Raw genomic sequence first — 19,083 nt, 5'->3', positions numbered from 1 at the left:
CTCTATACCATTTATTTTTATCCTAAAAAAACTCCCTAGTCCTTGCAGATGACAAGTATGCCCATAACATGATTCAGCCACCACCATGATAGAAAATATGAAGAGTGGTACTCAGTGATGCATTGGATTTGCCCAAACATAATGCTTTGTATTCAGGACATGAAGTTGATTTCTTTGCCACATTTCTTTCAGTTTTACTTTAGTGCCTTTTTGCAAACAGGATGCATGTTTCGGAATATTTTATTCTGTACAGGCTTCCTTCTTTTCAATCCGTCAGTTTCGTGTTTTGGAGTAACTGCAATGTTGTTGATCTATCCTCACACAGCCATTAAACTCTAAATGTTTTAAAGTCACCATTCGCCTCTCCAGCAACTGGGTTAGGAAGGACGCCTGTATCTTTTTAGTGACTGGGTGTATTTATACACCATCCAAAGTGTAATTAATAGCTTCACCATGCTCACAGGGATATTCAAAGTCAGCTTTTTAATTTTTACCCATCTACCAATGGGTGCCTTTCTTTGCGAGGAATTGTAAAGCCTCCCTGGTCTTTGTGGTTGAATCTGTGTTTGAAATTCACTGCTCGACTGAGGGACCTTACAATTAAATTGTATGTGTGGTCTACAGAGTTGAGGTAGTCATTCAAAAATCATGTTTGTGAGAGCAAAATTACAAGATTATGTTCTAAATACTGTTATTGCATCAAATGGTTGTTTTATGCAATAGAATAGGGGGTTCTTAGAATTATATTGTCTGTGTGAACTGAGATTTGGCCTCTGGGGGCTTAATGCTGACAGAAGATTTACGATTCCTTAGGTGATAAACCTAACAAGACTGCATTCCATAGCATGAGTTGGTGTTTGTGTGCTGGGAGGTACCAGGATGGAGATGGCTCCGGTATGGCCACCAATGAGAACAGTCTTTACAGCAGATACGGTCTGCTGTGAATTATTAGTATCTTCCACACATCTGTTGTGTGTCATGTAGACTAAGGGGTTGTATCTTTGCTATAAATGTGTTTGTATCCTTTGTGTCGGGGCTCTCAACAAATCATCTAAGAGTGATTCGTCGACCAGCCATCGTTATCGCAGAGCACTCAATCGATTCACTTTGTGTGTGTTGTATTGACCTGCTCTCTAAGTGGATAAATATTTAGTTTAAGTATAACTCTACCTGTGTGATAAGTCTCTCCTTATTTGATCATAAAGAAATTAAACACATGTTGAACACTATTGCACAGTCCATGCAACTTATCTGACTTAAGCACAATTTTACTCATCTTTGTAGTGTCTTAAGGCCTGGGTAAGGCCTAAATGTCACAAATTCCAAAGGTAATTCCAAATTCCAAATGTCAAAGGTATGCCAAACATCCTTCCCATGAATTTCATGTCAGTAAGAACCAAAACATAATAAATATCTTTGGGCCAATCTTGTATGGAATTGCCCACTATGGCACTGCAGTCTACCCTGGAATAATATGAAGTAGAAGCACCCTTCGTCTGGTTTAAATAGTCTACCATGAATTGATTGAGAACATGTTTTTTTATTTAATTTAAAGAAAACATTATTTGGCGTGCCATGTACATACTAATAAAAACAGGCATTTGCAAAGATTGTGTGTGCCGAAAACCTGACTTACAAATTAAGCTCCAACACAAAATACATATTTTTTTATTTACTTCATGGCTGAACATAACACAGGCTTGAAAGAAGATATGTGGAACTGCTTCTTGGCCAGAATAAATAATATCTCAATTCATTCTATTCTCACTCTGTAAACAAAAGTTTTGCCTGACTAGGCTTACGATTGAATAAGTTTCAATATTTCCAGAACTGCTGTAAATAAATGTAAAACATGTCTTAACTATTTATTGTGTAGCCTAAAGAATTACACAATCAGAGCAAATCTTGAAAGACAGACCGGACCAGTGCATTTGGCAAATGTATCTTTTCAAAAGAAAAATTGGATTTGGCAAGTCAGTAATTTTGATCATCAAAGTCAATGTACGAAATGCTCTCTTTCACACCTGTGAGAAAAAGTGGTCAATTCTAGATTATTATTTCTAGATTATTATTTCACTTCCAAAGAATATTGTGCATTACAAGCATTTTATGTCAATCCAGGAGCTGGGTACCACATGATTTTTAAACAAACATGGCACCATGTCAGCTGATATACATAGAGGGGAGGGTGGGAATTCAATGTTTTCTACTCTGTTTCCAATTGGGGGACTTCTTGCTTTTCTCCTGGTCTCTCAGGCTCCTCTTCTGTGTGTACCGTCTCTGCGGCCTCTGGGTTCTCTACGTTGGGGTCTGGGGTCTCCTCTGTAGACTGGGCCTTTTCAACTTGAGGCTCCACTTCATCAGAAGGGGCCTCCAGCTCCTTCTCATCTGCAACCAGAAGACAGACATTTATAAAGCTTACATTAACCATACATATCTACCATTTGTTTGTTTCTGATAACAGGGCTCTCTGCCTCTGAGCCACTATGTACAAATCACACATTCATAAGCCACAATAATATATGTACTGTAAACTATTACTGTCAAACTGTCAGAGCAGCCTATTATCAGAGAAAGAGAGAGAGGGGGGGGGGGGGGGGGGGGGGGGGGTGAGAGTGACAGGGTTAAATCATTTTAACAGTCAAACCATTAAAATCACTAACTTTGTGTAATTACACTATAATAATAATTTGCAGCATGCCCAGCCTGTTAATATTATATACAATGACTTGATCTGCAAACACTGAAGCTTTACATTACTCCGGAATTAAGTTAATTATCAACAACTCTCAGGGTCAAAAGAGTGGGATCAGTACAATGGTCATTTGATGGTCCAACATGAAATAATGCATCAACATCATTGTGTGATGCCATGCAATAGCTTGTGTAGCTGTGATATCAGACAGAAGGGTAAAACTGGAATTTCAGTTCAATTCCTGAATTAAAAATGAAATTGACCCCAAATTTGATTGTTAGTTGCTTGATCATATTAAGATCGTGATATGATTATGGGGCCAGATGCCACAAGAAGTCAATTTAAATAGCCTTTAATCAGGGTAAGTGATTGGTGGGACTACAATCATTATTTGTAAGGGGCTGCAAAGCACCAGGCTGTGGTAAGATGGGACCTTTGTGGTGATGGTGGACAATGGCGAAACTGTGCACTGAACTCCATGAAGCAGTTGCTAAAGATACAGTGGGCGCCCTGGTAGCCACATGACTGGTACCACTGTCTTCACTTTGATCAGCTATTCAAAGACAAAGTATAAAGCAATGGTAAATATTAGGATAAAACAAACATGCACAAAAAGACAACAATGCTAAATTGATCATTGAGTTTGTTATAGCAACAAACACTATGCTACATTTACCATGTGGTTTTAATGACCTGAAGATTATGAATTCATGACTAACCAAGTTGGTCACTCTGTCATTTACGTTACTATTGTGGAGTAACTATAATGTTGTTGACCCATCCTCAGTTCTCTCCCATCACAGCCATTCAACTCTGTAACTGTTTTAAAATCACCACTGGACTCATGGTGAAATCCCTGAGCAGTTTCTTTCCTCCCTGGCAAATGAGTTTAGGAAGGATGCCTATATCTTTGTAGTAACTGGGTGTATTGATAAAGCATCCAAAATGCAATTAACAACTTCACCATGCTCAAAGGGATATTCAATGCCTGCTTTTTTTAAAAATTATCCATCTACCAATAGGTGCCCTTCTTTGCGAGATATGGTCTTTGCTCCCTGGTCTTTGTGGTTGAATCTGTGTTTGAAATTCACTGCTTGACAGAGGGACCTTATATAATTGTATGTGTGGGGTACAGAGATGAGGTAGTCATTCAAAAATCATGTTAAACACTATTATTGCATGCAGAGTGAGTCCATTCAATGTATTATGTTTCTTATTAAGCACATTTTTACTCCTGAACTTATTTAGGCTCTGGATGAGCGTCTGATAAATTACAAATGTTTTACAGAAATGTAAAAATAGCAAAATAGTGCTATTCCATAATGTCAAAACCTAAAATTTCACAAATGACTAATTTCAATGACAGGTATTTATATCAACAGGGTTACATGAGTTTCTAGGGCACAACATGTGCTTCAGAAGTAGCTAGAATTCATATAGGATATATCTCAATCGATTTTTAGAAAAATCATATTTTCTGGTTCCTCTTAAATTTAAATGAAATGTTTAAAGTTGGGAGCACCAGTGCTGTTAATTTACAACCTGTTCATTTAGAGCCCTGAATAAAATATACAACTTGTTTTACTTTAATGTCAACACAACTTTAATGATACATTTGGGTCCACTTAACTCCTCTGATCTTTTGACCCTTGGATTTGGCCAAGTGCTACATATATAGCTACATATATAATTAGTTCATTTCCAAAGGTAACTCTAGTTACTATACCTCCAGAGGGGGGTGCGCTCTCATCAGTGGCCTCTGATGCCGCAGATCTTTCTGGGGTGGGTGATTCCGAGCGCATTCTCCGCTCAAAGCTAAATTCTGGGAGTCTTGGAGCTTGAGGTCGAGTCTTCCTTGCATGGTTCAGGACGTAACAGTAAGCACACCTGAAAGCTAAATGGTCATAATGTAAGTAACATTATTTCAAAGGCAAGGTGCCATGTGCTTCAACAATTGCCCCACAATTTTTTTTAAGACATGTTGAAGATGCATAACTGCATCTGCTCAATGGATTACCCTTATTTCGATGTCATAGCTTGAGCTACTTTGGTTACAAAAAGTTGGTTGCAACAGCATATTAGAAAAAAACGTATGCCAAGGACATTCAACAAGCACAGCACTTTCACAAATTACTGATGATTGGCTGAGAGAAATTATAAAAAGATTGTGGGGGCTATTTTATTAGACTTCAGTGCAGCTTTTGACATTGTTTTGAGTAAAGCCATTGTGTCTATGTATGCGGCCGACTCAACACTATACATGTCAGCTACTACAGCGACTGAAATGACTGCAACACTTAACATGGGTGGCAAGGAATAAGTTAGTCCTAAATATTTAAAACTAAAAGCATTGTATTTGGGACAAATCATTCACTAAACCCTAAACCTCAACTAAATCTTGTAATAAGTAATGTGGAAACTGAGCAAGTTGAGATGACGAAGCTGCAATCCAGTAACTGTGGATTGTAAACTGTCATGGTCAAAACATATTGATACAACTGTAGCTAGGATGGGAAGAAGTCTGTCCATAAAAAAAGCCCTGGCCTTGTTAACAGCACTAACAACAAGGCGGGTCCTACAGGCTCTAGTTAATCGCACCTGGACTACTGTTCACTCGTGTGGTCAGGTGCCACAAAGAGGGACTTTGCAATTGGCTCAGAACAGGGCAGCACGGCTGGCCCTTGGATGTACACAGAGAGCTAAAATTAATAATATGCATTTCAATCTCTCCTGGCTTAAAGTGGAGGAGATATGGACGTGTTTTTGTGAGAGGTATTGATATGTTGAAAGCACCGAGCTGTCTGTTTAAACTAGCAAACAGCTCTGACACCCACGCATACCCCACAAGACATGCCACCAGAGGTCTCTTCACAGTCCAAGTCCAGAACAGACTATGGGAGGCGCACAATACTACATAGAGCCATGACTACATGGAACTCTATTCCACATCAGGTAACTAATGCAAGCAGTAGAATCAGATTTTTAAAAATGATAAAACTACACTTTATGGAACAGCGGGGACTGTGAAGCAACACAAACATAGGCGTAGACACATGCATACACACACACACACGATAACATACGCACTATACACACACGTACACATGGATTTGTGTTGTAGATATGTGGTAGTGGAGTAGGGGCCTGAGGGCACAAAGTGTGTTGTGAAATATGTTATGAATGTATTGTAATGTTTTTTTAATTGTAAAACTGTAAAACTTGTAAAACCAGACCCCAGGAAGAGTACCTGCTGCCTTGTCTGCAGCTAATGGAGATCCATAATAAATTCAAAATACAAAGCTGGCAGCCAAGCACCGAAGGGCAAAGTTAATGCATTGTTTGAAGGGTAGTGACAGGAAGTAGTATTTCTCCAAATCTTACCAATATATTCAAATTCCTCTTTTAACGCCATGCCATTATGGGAGAAGCACTGCTGGCATATAAGAGCATATCTGGGGATAAAAGAGCATACATAACAGTGAGAAGAGATCAACCTTGAAGTTGCCTAGATGCAAAACTGTTAAAAGGAGAACTCCAGTAAAGGTCTACCATTTAAAGCTGTATGTTACAGTGACCGTCACAACTGACGAGCACAAAATAGTGAGGCCAAACATAGAGAAGCACATCAGTAATGAGGTCATTGGAAATGCTTTGGACGGAAGTACAGACCTGTTCTGAGGGCCATCTCCCACAAGGTATTCGATGACTCTGTCCACAGCACCTCGGTCTCGAGGTAAGACGGGTCTAGCCAGGGGTGGGCCTGGGGGGTGCATACCTAACATTATAGCACATCATAGGAACACAGTGACAATTAGTGCTTAGTTTAGTTTCTACACATTTTAATACTACAGCCTTAAAAAAAACTACACAGGCTGGTTTTTAACAGGTTCCTCTTGAAAGGTAAGAATGTAAATCACCCTTGTTTAGTGCATAATATGGCATTTAGTTTTGGGATACATAAAAGTATAGGCTATAGAAAATAAGCTCAAGTGTTTTAATAATCTACACTGGAATCCATTAACAACCTATAAGCAACTTGGAGGGCTACATACAGTGCTAAGTGAATGCCTACACACCTCTTGCAGTTTTCACATTATGCTGCCTTCAAATAAAAACATTTAAAAAAGGATTACATTTGTCAGCTGTAAATCATTTTGAATAAGATTCTACCAAGTTTGCACAACTCTTAGGGTAACAAAACCATTCTTTTTTTATCAATTGCTAAAACTGGTTTGGTTGGGGACCATTGATGGACAGCGATATTCAAACCTTGTCTCTGATTATCAAGCAGATTTAAGACAAGACTGAGATTGGACCACTCATGAACCCTCAACACCTCTTGGAAAGCCATTCTGGTATGTCTGTGGCATTACAATTTTTGCAATTGTCCCACTGAAAGATAAAACTCTATCCTATTAGAGCTTTACTCACCCATTCCTGGGACAGGGGTGCAGGGTGTCATAGGGGGTCTCCTCATTATGGTCTGCTGGGCGACCGCGGCAGACAGGCCTCTATCCGGGGGTCCTCCTGGGGGCCCACCTGGGGCTGAGTGAGGAAGGGGACCCGTAGGGGTGGTTCCAGCGCCCATGACAGGGGGCCTCAAGGCTATGTTGCGTTGACGGAGTTCTGAAGAAGAGGGACATGTAGAAGAGGTATTCTTTCTCAAAATGGAGACACTACACAAATGGTTCTCAGAGTTAAGGCATTCTGTTTAATTTGCATATCTACGGCAATGTGGGTTGAGGTACAGGGACATTTTCTTGCCATGCTCAAGGGCACAATGGCAGGAGATGGCATCTAGGATTTGACACCAGCAACCCTTGGTTGCCGGCTCACATTATGCCAGATATTTCCTGTCTGATTAGGGATTCAAAACGGCAACATTCCGATTGCTGGCCCACATCTCTAACGGCACATTTCCACGCAAGATTTACCCCAGTGTTTTACCCAAAAAGTTCATGCTTTTCTGTTTCCATCTACGCGGGCCGGCACCCGTGTCTCACTGGGCTATGGCTCCTGCTCTCACTTGGGGCCAAAGCGGGGCCACTGGTACTTTTTAGCCTGCATTTGCATATCAATGTCTAACTAAAAGTTTCCACCTCCTCACAAAGAAACTGTTTTGATTATGCAGAGGTGGTTAATTCTGCTCTTCATAAGTCCTCACTGTCAGCTCTAGCTATGGAAATACAATTTCCCAGTATAACATAAGGGTGTATACACTAGTGCAGGGGTGGGCATACTTTTTGGCTCAAGGGCCACATCGGGATTTCGAAATTCAACAGAGACGAAAAATATGTTTTTGTTGTTGACCGATTTGTTTGTCAAAATCTATTTCTGTGCCAGAAAAAGTAAAGTTATTTAACCTTTTATTTTACATTGGTCCATTATCATTTATACATACTTTCTATTAAGTTTTAGACATTCAAGAGAGGCCTGGACATATATTAATAATAACAACAATTATGCCCCCCCACCCTGAAAAAAACAGGGTTGGGCTCGTAGTTTGCCCAACCTTGCAGCATAACATCAAGACTACCTGCCGCCCCCATTGATTGAACTGAAGTACTCAAGGGGCATTGAATAAACAATCAATTCCCACAAGCGCTCACTCAATTATGGTCAACTTATTTGTTAATTGACTAAACGTAGAGAAAGAGAAGTGTGTGACTGCTCTCCTGAATGTAATCAATTATACAGGACTGACAGCTCAGGCTCACACCTTGAGCACATGAACAGATCAATTCTATGTAACCTAGTCAACCACAGGAATTATGTGGTAGCAATCAAAAGGTAAGTAAGGCATTTATAGTTTCACAATCTCTGGTTTTATGCTTGAATACAGAAACACAACTAATGTAGAGAGGATGCCTTCACCTTGGCCCGGTGTAGGAGTCATCTGACCTGGCCTGATTGGCGTGAATTCCATTTCCTTTCAAAATAAAATAAGAATCTCAGATCAATTCATAATTTAAATAAATAGCAGATTAAGTCATTGGTTCGTTTAAAAAAAAAAAAAGATACTGTACTTGCCACTTTCTTATTTGCTTCAGGATCAAACTTCTCAAGAATTAACTTGGCATTTTTGTAGGTTTCAGTCTCCATCACCTCTTCCAACTGTAGAAAAAAAGTTTTAAAAATTTAAATCAGTTAATATGGCTGCGATATGACAACAGCCAGTGAAAGTGCAGGGCGCCAAATTCAAACAACAGAAATCTCATAATTACAATTCCTCAAACATACAAGTATTTTATACCATTTTAAAGGTAATCTTGTAGTTAATCCCACCACAGTGTCCGATTTCAAAAAGGCTTTACAGCGAAAGCACCACAAACGATTATGTTAGGTCACCGCCAAATAACAGAAAAACACAGCCATTTTCCCAGCCAAAGACAGGAGTCACAAAAACAGAAATAGAGATCAAATTAATCACTAACCTTTGATGATCATCAGATGACACTCATAGGACTTTATGTTACACAATACATGTATGTTTTGTTCGGTAAAGTTCATATCAAAAAATCTCAGTATACATTGGCGCGTTATGTTCAGAAGTTCCAAAAACATCCAGTGATTTTGCAGAGAGCCACATCAATTTACAGAAATACTCATAATAAACGTTGATCAAAGATACAAGTGTTATACATGGAATTTTAGATCCACTTCTCCTTAATGCAACCGCTGTGTCACATTTCAAAAAAGCTTTACGGATAAAGCAAACCATGCAATAATCTGAGGTCGGCGCTCAGAGCCCAATCAAGACAAAAAGATATCCGCCATATTGTGCAGTCAACAGAAGACAGAAATAACCTTGTAAATATTCACGTACCTTTGATGATCTTCATCAGAATGCACTCCCAGGAATCCCAGTTCCACAATAAAATGTTTGATTTGTTCGATAAGATTTAATTGAAAATAATGTCATTGTAGATGCTTTTTTCATTAATTAGGCTATTCTCTCTTGAACCATATGTCTGTCCTCTAGAAACTCAAGGACAATATGGACATAGATATACAAAAATAAATACAAGTATAAATGACCAAAGTTACCACTGGTAAATTACTGGTAGCTTTGCAACCCTAGCACAGCAAATCTTTTGATGACCTTCTTAAATCCACAAAAGCCATATCTAGGAAAACCAAAGTTCCAAAGCCTAATATAGAATATATGAGGTCATAAAAGAATTTGAGGTGATTCATATGTTGATGACCTAAAAAATATTTGCTGGTCTGTGGTGTGTAATGAGGAGCAACCAGGCGCTGCACTTGACGCATTTATGAAACGACTTATTTCAGTTATTAATAAGCACGCACCCATTAAGAAAATGGACTGTAAAAACAGTTAAATCCCCTTGGATTGATGAGGAATTTAAAAATTGTATGGTTGAGAGGGGTGAGGCAAAAGGTATGGCAATTTTGTCTGGCAGCCCAACTGATTGGCAAACAGTATGTACTGCAAATTCTGAAATCATGTGACTAAACTAAATGAAAAGAAAAAGAAACTACACTATGAAACAAAGATAAATTATGTAAAGAATGGCAGTAAAAAGCTTTGGGGCACTTTAAAATTACATTTTGGGAAAAAAGCCAACTCGGCTCCTTCATTTATTGAATCAGATGGCTCATTCATTACAAAGCCCACTGATATTGCAAACAACTTTAATTACTTTTCATTGGCAGGATAAGCAAACTTAGGGATGACATGCCAGCAACAAACGCTGACACTACACATCCAAGTATATCGGACCAAATTATGAAAGATAAGAATTGTACTTTTGAATTCCATAAAGTCAGTGTGGAAGAGGTGAAACATGTTGTCTATCAACAACGACAAGCCACCAGGGTCTGACAATCTAGATGGAAAATTACTGCGGATAACAGCAGACGATTTGCCACTCCTTACTTGCCACATCCTCAATTTAAGCCTACTAGAGAGCGTGTGCCATCAGGCCTGGAGGGAAGCTAAAGTCATTCCGCCACCCAAGAATAGTAAAGACACCTTTACTGGCTCAAATAGCCGACCAACCAGCCTGTTAGCAACCCTTACTAAACTTCTGGATAAAATTGTGTTTGACCAGATACAATGCTATTTTACAGTAAAGAAATTGACAACAGAATTTCAGCATGCTTATAGGGAAGGACACTCAACAAGCACAGCACTTACACAAATGACTGATGATTGGCTGAGATTGATGATAAAATAACTGCCACATGACTGCACCTGTACATAGCCCATCTGTAAATAGCCCATCCAACTACCTCATCCCCATAATGTATTTATTTATTTATCTTGCTCTTTTGCACCCCAGTATCTCTACTTGCACATTCATCTTCTGCACATCTACCATTCCAGTGTTTAATTGTTATATTGTAATTACTTCGCCACCATGGCCTATTTATTGCCTTACCTCCCTTATCCTACCTCATTTGCACACACTGTATATAGACTTTTTCTACTGTATTATTGACTGTGTTTGTTTATTCCATGTGTAACGCTGTGTTGTTGCATGTGTCGAACTGCTTTGCTTTATCTTGGCCAGGTCGCAGTTGTAAATGAGAACTTGTTCTCAACTAGCCTACCTGGTTAAATAAAGGTGAAATAAATGTATTAATAAAAATTGTGGGGGAACAAGTCTTGTTAGACTTCAGTGCAGCTTTTGACATTATTGATCATAGTCTGCTGCTGGAAAAACCTGCGTTATGGCTTTACACCCCCTGCTATAATGTGGATAAAGAGTTACTTGTCTAACAGAACACAGAGGGTGTTCTTTAATGGAAGCATATCAAATATAATCCAGTTACAATCAGGAATTCCCCAGGGTAGCTGTTTAGGCCCCATGCTTTTTAAAATGTTTACTAACGACATGCCACTGACTGAGTAAAGCCAGAGTTTCTATGTATGCGGACGACTCAACACTATACACGTCAGCTACTACAGCGACTGAAATGACTGCAACACTCAAAGAGCTGCAGTTAGTTTCAGAGTGGGTGGCAAGGAATAAATTTACCCTAAATATTTCTAACACTAAAAGCATTGTATTTGGAACAAAACACTCACTAAACCCTAAACCTCAACTAAATCTTGTAATAAATCATGTGTAAATTGAGCAAGTTGAGATGACTAAACTGCTTGGAGTAATCCTAGATTGTAAACTGTCATGGTCAAAACATATTGATGCAGTAGTAGATGAGATGGGGAGAAGTCTGTCTATAATAAAGCGATGCTATGCCTTCTTAACAACACTATCAACAAGGCAGGTCCTACAGGCCCTAGTTTTGTCGCACCTTGACTACTGTTCAGTCGTGTAGTCAGGTGCCACAAAAAAGGCTTAGGAAAATTGCAATTGGCTCAGAACAGGGCAGCTGGCCCTTGGATGTACACAGAGAGCTAATATTAATAATATGCATGTCAATCTCTCCTGGCTGAAAGTGGAGGAGAGATTGACTTCATCACTACTTTTATTTATGAGAGGTATTGACATATTGAATGCACCGAGCTGTCCGTCTAAACTACTGACACAGCTCGGACACCCATGCATACCCCACAAGACATGCCACAAGAGGTCTCTTCACAGTCCCAAGTCCAGAACAGACTATGGGAGGCACACAGTACTACATAGAGCCATGACTACATGGAACTCTGTTCCACATCAAGTAACTGACGCAAGCAGTGAAATTAGATTTAAAAAACAGATTTAAAAACACCTTATGGAACAGCGGGGACTGTGAAGCATCACAAACATTGGCACAGACACATGTGCGCGCACACACACACGATAACATACGCACTATACATACACATGGATTTAGTACTATAGATATGTGGTAGTGGTGGAGTAGGGGCCTGAGGGCACACAGTGTGTTGTGAAATCTGTGAATGTATTGTAATGTTTTAAAACTGTATAAACTGCCTTAATTCTTCTGGACCCTAGGAAGAGTAGCTGCTGCTTTGGCATCAGCTAATGGGGATCCATAATAAATACAAATACAATAACATGATAAACACTAATAGTAAATCATAGTGGAAATACCTTACAACAGGATTTTAAAATAATTTTTCGCTTATAACATTATCCTAGTGGTTTCATTTGTTGTAACCAAAAATATGTAGTCAGTGGAAGAAGGAGACCCGTAGGTGTGAACACCAGAACTGCTAAGTAAGGCAATTCTGATTTTGCAAGCCAGCAATATGGTTTGCAATTCAACTTTGCATCAGGAAAACAACAAACATCATTAATTGTTAGCTAGTAGAAGATAAATAATAACATGCACCAAAATCGGTAATGGAGTGTGAAAATCCATCAGCCACAATTATTGGAAGTTATTAGACATGACAGAAAATGACATCCTCTCCATGCTTCCTGCTATAAATTTACAGAGAATCGCTAATGGAGCGCTTCATGGAACACAGTCTCTCTGCCAATTAGCCTGTATTGATTTTAGATTATGTCTTAACACTGGCAATTAGCTCACTGCAAAGTGCTCTAAGAGCTCAATAAAGGCTTCCTAAGGCAGGAGACTTCCATTGTAAGCTTGAGGCACCTGTGCTCAATGTCTGCCTGCTGTAGCAAAGAGCCTCCCTCTACTAAGGGAATGGGGTAGGAGATGGGGGGGGGGGAAATTCTAAAAAGGGGTGTAATATGCATAGATCAGCACAAATGACATCAATGCTGATCAGTGTCTCCTGACCCCTCCTGTCTCAGCCTCCAGTATTTATGCTGCAGTAGTTTATGTGTCGGGGGGCTAGGGTCAGTTTGTTTTATCTGGAGTACTTCTCCTGTCTTATCCGGTGTCCTGTGTGAATTTAAGTATGCTCTCTCTAATTCTCTCTTTCTCGGAGGACCTGAGCCCGAGGACCATGCCTCAGGACTACCTGGCATGATGACTCCTTGCTGTCCCCAGTCCACCTGGCCGTGCTGCTGCTCCAGTTTCAACTGTTCTGCCTGCGGCTATGGAACCCTGACCTGTTCACCGGACGTGCTACCTGTCCCAGACCTGCTGTTTTCAACTCTCTAGAGACAGCAGGGGCGGTAGAGATACTCTTAATGATCGGCTATGAAAAGCCAACTGACATTTACTCCTGAGGTGCTGACTTGCTGCACCCTCGACAACTACTGTGATTATTATTATTTGACCATGCTGGTCATTTATGAACATTTGAACATCTTGGCCATGTTCTGTTATAATCTTCACCCGGCACCCCTCATAGCCTGGTTCCTCTCTAGGTTTCTTCCTAGGTTTTGGCCTTTCTAGGGAGTTTTTCCTAGCCACCGTGCTTCTACACCTGCATTGCTTGCTGTTTGGGGTTTTAGGCTGGGTTTCTGTACAGCACTTTGAGATATCAGCTGATGTAAGAAGGGCTATATAAATAAATTTGATTTGATTTGAATGCGTTTCAAAGGTTAGAGCGCATGCGAGTTGTGCAAGGAGCTCCTGACACGATTCAACACTTAGGGCTATTAAAAGGGCAATCAGTGAAAGAGTCGTTGTGTCATTAAGATATCAGCTCTGGATCAATGACACACTTACTTCAAAACACTAAGGGCTGGTTTCTCCATTGAGCATGCTTTTTAGGCCAGGACTATGATTAATGTGTCCAGGAAACCAGTCCTGCCCTGAACGAACCAAAATTATTGGAATAAATTAGATATAAAAATCTACACTTACGATTTTTCTTTTTTCAACTTTTAAATCTTCTAGTTTGTCATCTGAAACAAAAGTGACGAGGAATGCGTTGAGTATTTGTCATGAAACATGCATTTTCAAACATCTGCATTTTAAGAGACATTTATATTGATAAATAGTTTTAGTATTATCATTATTATTATTTTTTACAATTGGACATTTACAATTGGATAGACTTTCAATTCAAAACAAGATAGGATTCTCTTCTTTACATTAAGTTTATCTTATGTGTGTAAAAACAAAAATGGAGAACAAAGTTACTTTTGTCCTCCAAAGAGGGGGGTGGTTGATGGGCCAACAAAAATGGAATAAAAATAAGAGAAGCCTTACTGTTTCTTTCTGTTCGCTTTGAGAAAAGGAATAACAGCAGCTTCCTCATAAACCACACTCTGAAAAGCAATCAGAAATATTAGAATGCAGCAGAAACAGTCTTCCATTGTTGAATAGTTACTCAGAAAAGCAGATCAGAGAGAGCATCACTTTCTGTGGTAAAGCATTTTGTGATCAATGGAACAAAACAGAAGATTCTTCACTTTGAAGATTATGTGGTGGAACTTTTACATGGCAGGACATTTTGATGACCTGAAAGAGTAGTATAGGCCTACATATTGAAAAGTTACTTTGGCATTAGATGCACAAAACCAGAACAGTTGTGGAATAAGAAAAACGATTGATTTAAACAAATATAAACATCTATGTCTGTGCTTGGAAGATTTCATGTGAATGAAAAATGTGGATGCTCGGCATCTCCTCTGACTTATGTGCCCGGGGTACTTTTGAACTGCCAACAAACATCTTTACAAAGTAGGCTGCAGGCACATAATAGTATACATACTTAAAAGGGGTAATCAGGGATTGGTGCATACATTTTGATATACTTTTAAATAAAGGATATATAGCCATTGATTCTTGAAGAATACAACTTTCTTATCAGAAACCAAAATATAAGCTTGTTATACACCAATGTTTGTAAATAATGTAATTTCAAACAAACACAGTATAGCTATAAAACATGAATTTGAGAGTGAGTACATTCCTCCAGTCCCATGAAGAGCACCACTTCATTGTTGTTTGAATCCCAGATTGCCCCTTTAAGGTTATGTGTGGCAGTGGACAGAGTAGGCTTTACTTACAATATAGGAAATATAAATAAGGGCAAAGTCATCACGATGCGTCCTGTCCATTGTTCGGGGAGATAGCAGAAGTAAACACTTATGCAAGTAATAAGATAAAGCACAGATGAATACAGAAGCAGTCTTCCCACCCACAACTTCTCCAATCTCTGATTCTTCTCTCTAAATTCCTCAAGGTCCTTAATATCCTGAAAAGACAACAAAATGCCATAACAAGTATTTAAAAAATTTTTTTTTTTTAAAAAAGATAACAGGTAATAGTTGGATTATAAGAATTATGGAATGCTTGGGTAATGCCTTATGCTACATTTAAAAAGGGTTTATTGTAGCATTCTAATTCTTCTCTAAAAAGTATAACCTCTTTTCTAATATCTGACGGTCAATGTGCTGGCCAAAGTCAGAGTTGTGGACATCTGCACCTGTCACTAAAAGATCAAAACAGATCACTGCCTGACTGATAATTACAGACGGATACAAGATGAAGCTCATGGACAGGACTGCGGGAGAAGCTTGGTGCTGTGAACCCTTTTTTGTGTAATGTTGAAAAGTAGGGCTTATAGCAACATTTAACCTAATACTTACCTTGTCAATGCCTTCTAGAAGTTCCACCGTCGTTGGTTTAGCCTGTTTGAAGATTATATACAATTTACTTCTGAATCACTCAAAACAAATGGCTATGACCAGTTGTGTGTGCTGAATGCAATGCTTTTTCTCTCTGAATGATAAAAAAAAGTAATTCATAGATATTATAAACATTAACTTCAACACATCATGCATGCCCTCAAACGCCAAAAACATTGGCTCAATTCCATTCTGACACTAGCCAGACAGTACAGTTCAGTTGACTAGTCAGTGATGTAGGCTACTTGATTACGTTAAACTGAAACCTTGAAATGCTAAGGGAGCATTGGGTTGGTAGCTAGCTAGTTAGACAGTGGAGTAGTCGGATTCTCCAGATTTATTCAACCCTGTTTTATAAGCGCAGAGATCGACTCTACCACTTGAGCATGCTTTTGCTGCACAATCAATGGCGTGCTGGGCTTCGGGCAAGAAGGTTGATGGCTTGAGACGCACTTCCTGCCTGTTTCATTACATTGGTGTCAGAAGTGGGATTGGAGCTCGCATCCACTACAGTGTGTGTGCTTGACTGGTGAGCGCATTCCTGTAAGACAGCGTCCTATGAGGTCTAACGCAAGGACACGCTCTTTGAGAGGGAGTTGTGTAGGGACCCTGGTTTATAAGCTTGGATATCGACTGTGCCACAAAACGATGGATGCCAAAAAATGCCAAAAAAGCATACCCAAGTGGCAGAGTCGATATCTGCGTTTATAAACCAGGGTTGCTAGAATACTTTGGATTATTATAGCTAAACTAGCTTACGCTACTGTTACGGACTTGTTTAACGTGCATATAGTTACCTTCCACCGGGAAACAACAGCGCCCATCTCTGCAGAATGTATTGGTGTGTCCTGCCCCTCGTCTTTGTCCACTCTTTCCTTTACGTTAGCTAGCTGCCTAAAAGTGTTGAAACGTAAAGGTAAGACATAGCTTGCTACCTAAACAATAGCTCAGACGGCTAGCTAGGTAAGGTTACATAATGGAAAGTGCAAACGATAGCTAGCCCATTCAGATGGTTCTTACTGGCTATAAAGTAAAACTTCATGAAGAACAAAATTTACTCTTTGGTCTTAATTTATGGTTATGGTTAGGCATACGGTTAGCAGTGTGGTTAAGGTTAGGTTTAAACTCTGATTTTAAGAAGATGCATTTTATAAATAGTCAGAGTACACTTTAGCCATAATTATGACTTTGTGGCTGTGGTAACTAGTGAAAACCCCCATTCAGAGACAACACGTCGAAGCTAACGCTAAACAGCCCTGACATGTTCCATTGAACCACTTGAAGGAAAATGCTCATTGTTGGCCACGACTGTGACACGTTTTTGTAATCCTGAGTCACTCAACATAATTGTATAGACTAAAGTAACACTGTAGATTGATGCCTGTGACAGCTCGCTAGCTGACATATAAACTGGCTAGCTAGCTAGCAGAATATTACTAGCAGCATACGCTAGCACGTAACGTTAGCCTAACGTTCGTGTGTTAAACAGACAGGCCTAATCAGTTTCATTCTTAGGCATAATTGAAATACATCAAAGTCTGCTACTTACGGTTGCTTGATAGCTATTTCACGTTTGATTGGTTCGTGTCATGCAAGAAAGAGTCAATAACAATACGGGGGGTCGGGTTCTTCCTCGTCTTTTTCTCCCTCTCCTTCTATGGTAGAATGGCGGTCCGCGAACAAACGTTTAGGGTGCATGCCGCCACCTACTGTGCTGGAGTGTGTGGTAATCATGGTTTACTACACTACATACAGTAGTAGGTCTAGCTACATCAGTATAAAAGAAAATAAACACAAAAAACCTAAACCCTCCTACCTAATTATGTTCCCGAGTAACGCAGCGCTAGAGTGCTACAGGCGTCACTACAGACCCTGGTTCAATCCCGGGCTGTATCACAACCGACCGTGATCTGGAGTCCCATAGGGCGGCACACAATTGGCCCAGCGTCATCTCGGTTAGGGGAGGAATTGGCTCAAATGCATTAAGAAGTGAATAAATTCCACAAATTTACTTTACACACCTGTTAATTTACACACCTGTTAATTGAAATGTATTCCAGGTGACTACCTCATGAAGTTGGTTGAGAGAATGCCAAGTGTGTGCAAAACTGTCATCAAGCCAAAGGATAGCTACTTTGAAGAATCTAAAATATATTGTTTAACACTTCTTTGGTTACTACATGATTCCATGTGTTATTTCATAGTTTATGTCTTCACTATTATTCTACAATGTAGAAAATAGTACAAATAAAGAAAAACCCTTGAATGGTGTGTCCCAACTTTTGACTGGTACTGTATATAATATATACTCTATTCCCTTTTTTATTTTTGTTCGAATTCTATTTATAATTGTTTTATTTTGCTAATTGTTTTATTTTACAATTTGAGTATACCATAACCTTGATATTAGACTGTCATAAAATCAAAATCTTAATTACTTTGTTTTCTCACTCTCATGCATACACAAAACGTAATTCAGCTGAGAAGGGCATTGTTTTTACTCTTCAAAGTTACCTTGTTTGGTCCCTCTTCACTGTTAATGACGATTTGTCATTTCCTAAGTCAAACATTATTCCAAACATGCATCGTAATCAAATCGGTCACACTTACAGAAGCATGTGTTTTCCAAGATGGCGTAGCAGTGTAGGCGTGTTTTGTTTCGTCCTCTCCTGTACTTTTGTATTTTTCGTATTTTTTGTATATATATAAAAAAAAAAATCTATCTCTTTTCGATTTTTAATTCGATTATACCTTCCGGTAACCTACCTCACCCAATGTGATATGGAATCGCTATTATTTTTTAACTTTGGAACACATTCAAGAACCCCCAGTAGCTAACCAGCTAATCAGCTACAAGCTATTTAGTCATTTTTAGCCACTGCCAGCAGCTTTTACCTTCTGCACAGACACCAGCCCTGTTATTACATTTACATTTAAGCCATTTAGCAGACG

General features: G+C 39.3%; 1 protein-coding gene across 6 annotated transcripts; it reads right to left on the bottom strand.

The window, feature by feature from the left end:
- Positions 1 to 1,520: 1,520 nt before the first annotated feature.
- On the bottom strand, positions 1,521 to 17,793 carry lnpk (lunapark, ER junction formation factor). 6 transcript variants are annotated; one of them, XM_038979689.1, is made up of 14 exons: positions 17,681 to 17,793; positions 16,929 to 17,025; positions 16,093 to 16,134; positions 15,511 to 15,698; positions 14,708 to 14,766; positions 14,360 to 14,400; positions 8,726 to 8,809; positions 8,570 to 8,624; positions 7,127 to 7,321; positions 6,365 to 6,470; positions 6,077 to 6,147; positions 4,422 to 4,589; positions 3,129 to 3,248; positions 1,521 to 2,388 (listed from the first exon to the last, which is right to left on the bottom strand). In XM_038979689.1, exons 2-14 carry the CDS (start codon positions 16,953 to 16,955, stop codon positions 2,207 to 2,209), a joined length of 1,338 nt encoding a protein of 445 aa, XP_038835617.1. In that variant the 5' UTR covers positions 16,956 to 17,025; positions 17,681 to 17,793; the 3' UTR covers positions 1,521 to 2,206. The 6 variants fall into 6 exon arrangements, with proteins under 6 accessions (XP_038835617.1, XP_038835618.1, XP_038835619.1 ...); XM_038979690.1 differs by having other exon boundaries at positions 6,365 to 6,455; XM_038979691.1 differs by lacking the exon at positions 3,129 to 3,248.
- Positions 17,794 to 19,083: the final 1,290 nt, after the last annotated feature.

This window comes from Salvelinus namaycush, chromosome 40, assembly GCF_016432855.1.
Source record: "Salvelinus namaycush isolate Seneca chromosome 40, SaNama_1.0, whole genome shotgun sequence".
NCBI classification, from domain to species: Eukaryota; Metazoa; Chordata; class Actinopteri; order Salmoniformes; family Salmonidae; genus Salvelinus; species Salvelinus namaycush.
Note: the sequence above shows the minus strand (reverse complement) of the source record. Positions and strands in the feature narration are given on the sequence as shown.

What these genes read in the sequence shown, in the direction of transcription:
- lnpk (XM_038979689.1), bottom strand. Translation starts at nt 16,955, where the DNA reads ATGGGCGCTGTTGTTTCCCGGTGGAAG. An exon ending in GACTCCTACACCGGGCCAAG is followed by an intron (nt 7,322 to 8,569) that starts GTGAAGGCATCC and finishes CCTCTTCTTCAG; the next exon opens with AACTCCGTCAACGCAACATA. An exon ending in TGTCCACCATCACCACAAAG is followed by an intron (nt 2,389 to 3,128) that starts GTCCCATCTTAC and finishes TTCTGGTTGCAG; the next exon opens with ATGAGAAGGAGCTGGAGGCC.